At 39.2% G+C, this 9,012-nt stretch overlaps 1 protein-coding gene across 6 annotated transcripts in view; it reads right to left on the bottom strand.

Annotated features, from left to right (window-relative positions):
* Window positions 1-341: 341 nt before the first annotated feature.
* The window catches only part of Mbd5 (methyl-CpG binding domain protein 5), a 148,296-nt gene continuing 139,625 nt past the window's right edge, over window positions 342-9,012 (bottom strand). For all 6 annotated transcript variants that reach the window (XM_036183292.1, XM_036183291.1, XM_036183297.1 and 3 more), the window contains 2 exons: window positions 5,403-5,478; window positions 342-2,696 (listed from right to left, as the gene is read on the bottom strand). In XM_036183292.1, coding sequence (XP_036039185.1) covers window positions 2,625-2,696; window positions 5,403-5,478 — 148 coding nt within the window. In that variant the 3' untranslated portion in view covers window positions 342-2,624. The remainder of the gene's footprint in view (window positions 2,697-5,402; window positions 5,479-9,012) is intronic.

Below are 9,012 nucleotides of genomic sequence, written 5' to 3'. Positions count from 1 at the left end.
GGGGTGGGGTATCTTAGAACTCTGATATCAACAGTAAGCCTGGAGGAGGTTGGGTGTGGGGGTGTACACCTTTAATTCCAGCTCTTGAGAGTCAGAGGCAGGAGGCTCTCTGTGTATTTGAGGCCACCTGGGTCTACATAGCAAGTTCCAGGACAGCCAGAACTACATAGAGACCTTATCTTAAATTAAAAAAAGGAGGAGGAGAAGGAGGAGGAGGAGGAGGAGGAGGAGGAGGAGGAGGAGGAAGAAGAAGAAGAAGAAGAAGAAGAAGAAGAAGAAGAAGAAGAAGAGAAGAGAAGAAAAGAAAAGAAAAGAAAAGAAAAGAAAAGAAAAGAAAAGAAAAGAAAAGAAAAGAAAAGAAAAGAAAAGAAAAGAAAAGAAAAGAAAAAGACGACTTGGGTGGTATGCCGTGTACTGTGTACTTTGGCCCCAAGAAACAACTTGAGTTTTGTCTCCTTTTTCCTGAGTTCCTGGAACTCGGTTACATGATGGGTCTGAGGAGTTGAAAAGGAGGCTCAGGAGGGCGGTGGTATCTGGAGTCCAGTCCTGCTAGGGTATAATCTTCCAGCAGCTGGGCGCTGAGATACAGTGACCAGGGCTAGAGAGCAGGCAGTGTTCTCTCTGGGGGTTCTGGGTAGAGGCTGGTTCCAAGACAGAGGGACAACAGATCATATCTTTTGACAGTCTCTACCTGAGGTGGTCTGAAATTTTGTTTATGACACCACCACAAAGAACTGGGAAACAGGAGATACACTGTGCTCCACTGTTATTCATTACCTTGAACTTTATGCTGGCTCACAGTTTTAGGTTTGTGCATTTGTAATGTAGTAATTTTCTACATTTATTTCACATTTTTCTTATTTAATGTAACACAAATAATTTGGCTAATAAGACTTAACCCACATATTTCAGCCACATTTATATATATATATATATAAAATAATCTATGAATGGTATAAACAATTCTTTAAATAAAATAAATCTGATATGGTACAGAATACTGATAACCACTTTTCATAATTTTGAAGGCTGCTCTCCCTTCTGTGTGAAGTGACACTAGGGAATGATATGCAATGTGCTTTGATTTATTTTTTCCACTACAAAAAATAAAAACTGAACCGTCATCACCCTCATGTCTGTTAATGGTTGCTACATGTGGCTTTTGCCTCCATGTGTGGAAATGAAAAGTTATATCTCATCCGATGTTGTCTGTAGAAAACCTTTGATTCTGAGCATTGTTGGTGGAAAGCTAGCTAGTTCAACAGGCGGCCACCAAATATTTACTTAATAAAATGGCTGAGTAAAATAGTTCATCTAAGTGACTTTTAAATTTTATATGACCTATTCTGCTTTAAAATGTAGTTTTAAAAAATGCCCTAAATGGAACAGCCATGTCACTTTTCCAAGATAGTAAAAGGCGGTGGGGAGAATCTAAGAGCCAAAACACAGGGAGATGTCTTCAGGATATGCCATAGCCATGTCCCCCTCGACATCACTGCAGCTGTGGTTATCTGCACAAGACTTACACGTGATTGATTATACCAACATCATGGATGCTGGAGGGACCCATTTGGCCCCACTCCACCCCGAGCGACTATTAGCAGTCCATGGCTGCTGGGGGAGGGCATGTCGCTTTCCCTTCTGGTGGGTCCACTGAGAAGTTGCCTTGCGCCGGTAACTAACCTCCCACCCATGCTCAGGCAAGAAACTCTACTCAGATTCAGTGTGTCACACACAAGAAGACATGAAAATAGGATGAGGACTCACTGTAAAGAGAGGGGGGAATACAAGAGGGGGATGGAGGTGGAGAGAATGACTCAAGTTCATTATACAAATGTCTGAAACTGTAAAACAATAAGATAGTAACAAATGGTTGAGATTCTGAATTCTTGACTTAGGCCCATGAGCCTTCATCCCTTCAGAAATTTGCAGTTTTCCTAGGCACCAAAAACTGAGTCTAGTGGTCTGTGCAAGGTTCCTGCTAAAGAGACATTATAGATGGAAACTCGGTGGTATGCAGTATATGCCATGACTTCCCTATTACATCATTATGCCTTTTCTCTGCTGTTAAATACAAAACCAGCATCTTTTACATTATCATAGAAAAGCATTTAGGTTGTATTTTTATTTATCACTTTACACTGGTAGTCTCTGGTAGGTGTACTCCATAGAAACCAAAGAGTTTTGTACACTATTTCTTTGTACAATAAAAGATAAAGTGTGCATTAAGTATGCTTGTACATGACAATATTGTACAATATTTACATTTCTAATATCGCCATGAAATTCTGTATTTTTTATATACAACACTGAAAATTCTTCAGAAACATTTGGACTATTTCTTATAATCACAATTTTAGCATAATAGAAAACATTTCTCAGCAATCACTTGACCATTTATCACTTGGCTCACACAGGGATTTTGATTGTTTTGTTTTGAACATTCACTTTCCTTCCTGATCCCAGCATATCTGCATCACTGCTCCTCCTGGCACCCTGTGATGGTGGTACCTATCTGCCATCGTTTACATTTGGATCTAACGGTGGCCGTATCGATACCTACACACAGATGAATCTGGGCATGCTCCTTTGATAAGCACTGTGTACCAGTGGAGTAGTCTCTGTTATCTGGAGATCTTCCTCCTCTTGGGCTTGGGGGGCCTCATCTGTCTGTCAGCCTGTGGGATTTGGTGAACCTGGAAATAAGGTGGGGAAAAAACAACAGGAAGTTGGAACCACAAACACCATCTGACTTCTGACAAAGAAATAGGGCAAAAACCAGTCTGCTCTGTTTTCAATCACTGCTCTCCTAAGACACTTTAAACATTTATGAAGACCTAAATCTGTACTCTGTTTCAGCAAGGCTTGAGCAATAGTAGAAACTGATCCTCGGAGCTGGAGAACTGCCAGCCAGAGATCCCCGGATCAACAGTCTCACTGTGTCCTGGAGAGTCAGGAAAACGCATACCAAATATCATTTGTTCTCTTCATCACCCAACTTATTTTATAACTCCCACAAAGTGTCAAAGATCAGAACATGTCCATGTAGTTCAGTCCAAGGACGTTTGCTCATGAGAACTGGTGTGGACAATAGTACACACTACCATTCATCGGCAGGCCGAGCTTGTGTCAGGTGGGAAGAATAGTTAATACTACTCACTGTTATATACTAGTACAGGAACTAGGAGCATTTAATTCTGTGTGCCAAGTTGAAAAAGGGTTGATTGGTACCAGGGAATTGGACATCAGGTACATTTTGAGGGACAGGAGGTGAGTAATCAGGTCTCCCAAGGTGTAACCTGGCGACTGATGTCAAAGAATGAAGTAAGACACAGAAGACAGAGTAGACCTGAAGCTGTGACCAAAGTAATGTTTAAAACCAGCATTTGGAAACAAAGCCATTGTAGTATTTGCCAATTCCCATTGTGTAAATACTTATACCATAGCAAATTTTAACCTACCAACATAATGTCACAAAACTTAGACTTAGGAAAACAATCAGTTGGGTTAATTATGTGCTTTAAATATAATGTTTAAGAGTTAGGAACTAACTCAGCTGTAAGTGTTTGCCAAGCATGCATGAAGCCCTAGATTCAATTCCCAACACTAAGCCAATTATAAAAAGGAAGTTTAGACAACAGTAGAGGCTACTGTATTTAGTCAAGGGTAAAATTCTTTTTTAAAAAATAGTATTCAAAACTTTAAAATAATGCTAATGAACTTCCAGGACTGCTTCTTTCTCCAGACCTTTCCACACATGGTTTAAAACAAGTACAACTCAATTCACAAATGAGGAATTATGTAACTCAGGAAAGAGTCTTTATCTACAACAAGGTATTAGTAATCTGTAGGTCCAATGTGGACCGAAAAGGTATGTTACTTAGCTATATAGTGTTTTAACGTTTTGTGCATATACAAGTGCTTTAATATCTTTCAAACAATTGTAAACATGAGACATTTTACTTTTGGATTCTCATGACAGTTAGGGACATCTTGCAACTCCAATGCAACTTCCCCCATGACTCAACTCTGCTGGAGTGTAAAGGAGGAAGTGCTTCTAAAGAACACATTCCAATATTGCCTCATTAGTTGCCAATGCCTGGTGGCCACAAAGGCCAAATGTCCCAAGACAGAGAGTAATGAGATGAAGACCAAACCATTTTTATCTTTTACATCCTAAGGTACATTGTATAATGCATTTCCTAACCCTCCTGAGTTGAGGAGATTTGGGCTGATAGAAGCTGTGTTGACAAATCTCTGTGCCCTCTCTTCACTATTAAGCAGGATGCAAAGGACATGTGGAGCATGGAACATGTCAAGGTCCTAAGGAGTGGTGGGCACTTCACAGAGCATCTAGGATGTGAGTGGCTGAGTGGAGTAGCACCTTCCTCAGAGGGCACCAGAATCAAGTGAGTCATGCCCTTTGGAGCTGAAATTCTAAGACTAGGAGCGGTCAGCAGTGTAAGCAGCACATCTTTGTTGGCAATTCTCAATTCTAGAATTGTTGTTGCTCTCATACCTGATCCTCTTTACTTATAGACAGTATATACCTGGTCCTAGAAGATGTTGAGTTGATGGCCACTGGTCTAGATCTACAAGTTTATTAGGAAACTCAGTGCCACCCTACTGTAGGTTAGATTACCAAATTTTTATGACCCTCACCAATGGCAATGTTTTGTGAACCTCTATGTTACCCATCACTGAGTAGTCCCTGGATGGGTTGTTAGAATTCGGATGACCTAAGTCAAAGTGTTGGTAAACTACTTTTCATTACTACATAGTCCAAAATAATTCTTACTTCAAAGAGATTACTACAATTAGATTTGTGTGTTTATTTAAATATGTATGTGAAGGAGAGAAAGCTTTGTACTTCTCACCTCAAACTCTCCAATGCATAGTTCAACAAAAATGTGAAGAGAAAGCACGTTACTTCCTTAATCACAGGATTTACAGTTTATGTTAGCACAACTTTGCACAAAACATTTTAATCTTAAGATAACAGAAGGAAAATGAGAAGTCAGTATATTGTTGAAATTGACCAAACTTTTTTTTAATCTCACTTTTTTCCCTTAAATGTATGGAGTGAAGTTTGCATCTTCGAATATTTTGGTTCCATTGATGGCCACTGACACTCACAATCAAATGCAGAAAGCTGTGGTTGGGACCTCACCATATTGCTGCTGACACTTAACGAACCTTTGTAGGAAAACAAATATTATTTATCTCAGAAAAAAAATAAAGCTATAACTAATTCAGGATCCTTTTTCTTAAATGCTTTTCTGGTATCAGTTCAGCATTGCTCTGAGAGTTACTCCACAATGTTAAAGAGAGGCTACCAAAAAGTGTTAATGCAATTTATTTTCAAAGAAACACAGTATAATGAGAAAAATAAATTAACTTACAGTCCCAGACATTTTGTCCAGTTCACTCATGGCCTCATGAATAGCAGCTTCTAAATGGTTATTTAGTTTTCCACTTCTGGAATTAATGAAAATAACATGCCAGATTAACAAATTAAAGAAACAAAAGGCTTGATTTAATTCCCTAATCAGAAAACAAATATATCAATTCTATCAGAGAAAGCAAATCCAGATTCACATTTGGAAATTTCAGGTCATATTACCCACCACTGAACACTAATGATTACGGTAACACCACCTTGAAAAGATGAACACAGGAAGCTCACTCCACCATGTGCTGCTTCTGCATTCTGGTGAAGAAGGTTGGGTCAGGGGATCTTGGCTTCCAAAGCAGCTGCTTCTACCAGAATCTAGCCTGCCCCACAAGTGTTTCTTGCCTGGCTGTTTTTCAGCAGGGAAACAGACTGTGGCTAGGACAAGGGGACTGAACTGCAGGCTCTGGCCACTAGGGAGCTCCCTCTGCCCTTTCTGGATCATCTCAGCTATGTGGAATTGAGCAAGAACGCTAAAATCAGATGCACTGTCCAGATAAGAAATAGCTTATTCCCTTGTCACGCCCGAGGCTCAGAGGCTGGCTTTACCACGTTGCTCCTTAAACTGAAATGATTTTCAACAGACACAGAATGACTTTCTCAGGTGCCTGTCTCTCCTCTATTGCTCTCCCGCTCAGCATTCCACTTCACATTTTCCATGGATAACATACCACACATTTTTGAAACTAATATGGATGAAGCTGTTGTACCCATTACTACATTCAAGCAAACTGACCTTCTCTACGGCTATACATCCTTTCACCTACCTTCTTTCCCCTTATCTATACATATAAATCTTCCTTCCCAATCTTCTGAATATGCAGACAATCTATTCCCATCAGGACATGTGATGGGAAAGTGGCTGAAGCAAACTGCCATAGCAGGCTCCCATTAGCACAAGAGTTAAGTTGTATCTCAGCATCGGCATGGAGGTTGGAAATGTGCACACTTGTGGGAGGTAACACACCTTAACTTCAGTGGGATGCCTTTAGATGAAGTCTTTTCATTTACCAGAGTGGTCCCTAGGTTTTCTCCTCAGTACACAATGGCCAGACAATTCCTATGTTTTGTTTTGTTTTTTTTCTGTGCCTTACAGATGCTCAGTTATCCACCTTTGAGTATTATACTTCTAGGCACACCATGAATGCTGCATATAGTTGCTCAGTGAATTTTTCCAAAGTGAACATAAATGGTCCTGTATCTTGGTAAAACAAATGTGCACGCAAGTCAGTTCAACTGAAAGGCAAGATTAGCCTAGTAATTTTAACCAATTATCAGGATAATGCCAACAGTTCCCTCCACCTTTTGCTGGTCTTATAATCTATCTATCTATCTATCTATCTATCTATCTATCTATCTATCTATCCATCCATCCATCCATCCATCCATCCATCTATTATCTATTTCTCTATATACACACTTCCCCCATTAATTAAAAAAAAAGCTAAAAATGCAGAGAAGTTCAGAGAACAAAATAATTCCAACATACCCACTCCCCAGAAATGGGTTGTTATAAATTACATGTGCCTATGAAGTATTTTTAATCAAAAAGATCAATCTGGTATTCCCACTTGGTGACTATTCTTAGTCACACTCCCTCCCATATGCCTCCCTAGCTTATGTTTCACTGGACACGCCCATGGACAGAACTGCTTTATGTATTTACATACACAAAAAGCTGTCATGATACACAATTCATCTTTTTTCACTATCATCATCATCATCATCATCATCATCATCATCATCATTATTTTGAGGCAGAGTCTTGCCAATGTTGATCAGGCTGAGCTGGAACTCTGAAGCCTCTCCCTCCACAATTGGATAAAGACATGCATCACCATACCAGTATTCCTGTATCATTATTTTGGGGCACAATTCAAGCTGACAAATTTTTCATTTTTTCTACCCATGGCACAGCATTTCCACACATATATTGCCTGTTATTCCGGTTTTATGGACTCTTCCATCTTGTAGAGTCATTCTGAATTGTTTTTCCTGTAAGGAGTTTGCTAAGGTGATCATGGGTGGCTTGGAAGAAGCTCAAATCCAGGACTCTGGGACCATTTTTGTTTGGCTAAGGTTGGGCTACGACCCCGTTTAAGGGCTGTTTGGTGAGAATATTCTCCATGGGCAAGTTGCCCAACAATATCACACTTGCTGCAGTGCATTTAATAGGTATATCTTTATTTTATCTTTTGGATTGAGAAACAGGCACTTACATTTTTTCAAAAATTAAAAAAAATTACTTATGTGTATGAGTGTTTTGCTTGCAAGTAAATTTGTATGCCATGTGCATGCCAGGTGTCCACAGATACCAAAAGGCATTGAATCCCCTGGGACTAGATTTATAGATGGCTGTTAGCTACTGTGTGGGTGCTAGGAATTGAACCTCAGGCCTCTGGAAGAGCAGCCAGTGCTTTTAACCACTCAGCCATCTCTCTTGCCCCCATATGCATTTAAGTTTCAAGGATATTCAGTTCTTATGTATTTTGATCACAACATCTTATGGAGTTAAAATGGACTATACCTAAAAAGTTTCAAATAGCTAAAAAGAAGAAAAAATATTTCAATAGAAAAATCCATCAGGGAACTATGCTCTCTTCCCTTGAATCTTTTTTTAAATTAATCAATCAATTAATTAATTAAAGTCTGAAAGTGCACAAGCCATGGTGTTGAGGTCAGAGAACAGGCTGTGGGAGTTGGCTCTCTCTCCAACCACGTATGTGGACCTTAGGATTGAACTCAGAAAGCACACTCAGTAACCGGGCAGCCTCCCAGCCTGCCCTGAATCTTAATAGCCAAAGGATTGTCTATATATTGAAAGGCTTCTATTTGCAAAGGACTGTGTCAGATCTTTATGTATTGTCTCATCTAATCTTAACAGCACTCTCATGAAGTAGGTGTTGTGATAACTGTGTGTGTGGAATACTTTGTGATTTCTTTAGGTGAAAAGAGTGAAATCAATTATAATTATGTAATTAAGAAAATGTATATTTAACTATAAATAACTTTTAAAGTAAGAATCATGATTTTTTCCAATGAAGAACACAGTAATTTTATAATGAAAGCACAGAAATACTTATTGAATACAAAGTTAAAGCATTAGGAACTCTTCATTCACTCAATCATTAAATATTTGTAAAAATACATGCACTATGAAACGGTTCAGTGGGTAAAGGCACTTGTCAGCAAAGCCCGATGACCTGAGTCTGACCCCAAAATGCATGTGGCAGAAGAAGAGACAACTCACACAAGCGGTCTTCTGACAGCTACACATTTGCCAAGGCACATGCATACGCCCCTCCCCTGCCAAATAAATAAAATATTAAATGCTAATTTAGACTAAATAGCACAATGTTTTGTTTATATTAAACTGAAACAGAATCTAGATGAAGAAATGACTATTTTTGGAAAGAGAATAAACATACAGATGTGGAGCATGGGATTATTTGAAGTCATCATGAGAATCAAGAGGTAAAGACAGATTTTTCTAGCTATCACATCTACAGACCAATTTTCACAGTTTGTGCTGGGGACGAATGAGCTTAACAGAGGAAGAG

The sequence above is a fragment of the Onychomys torridus genome, chromosome 4, assembly GCF_903995425.1.
Source record: "Onychomys torridus chromosome 4, mOncTor1.1, whole genome shotgun sequence".
NCBI classification, from domain to species: Eukaryota; Metazoa; Chordata; class Mammalia; order Rodentia; family Cricetidae; genus Onychomys; species Onychomys torridus.
The sequence above is the reverse complement of the archived record's forward strand: the minus strand, read 5'-3'. Positions and strand labels throughout refer to the sequence as shown.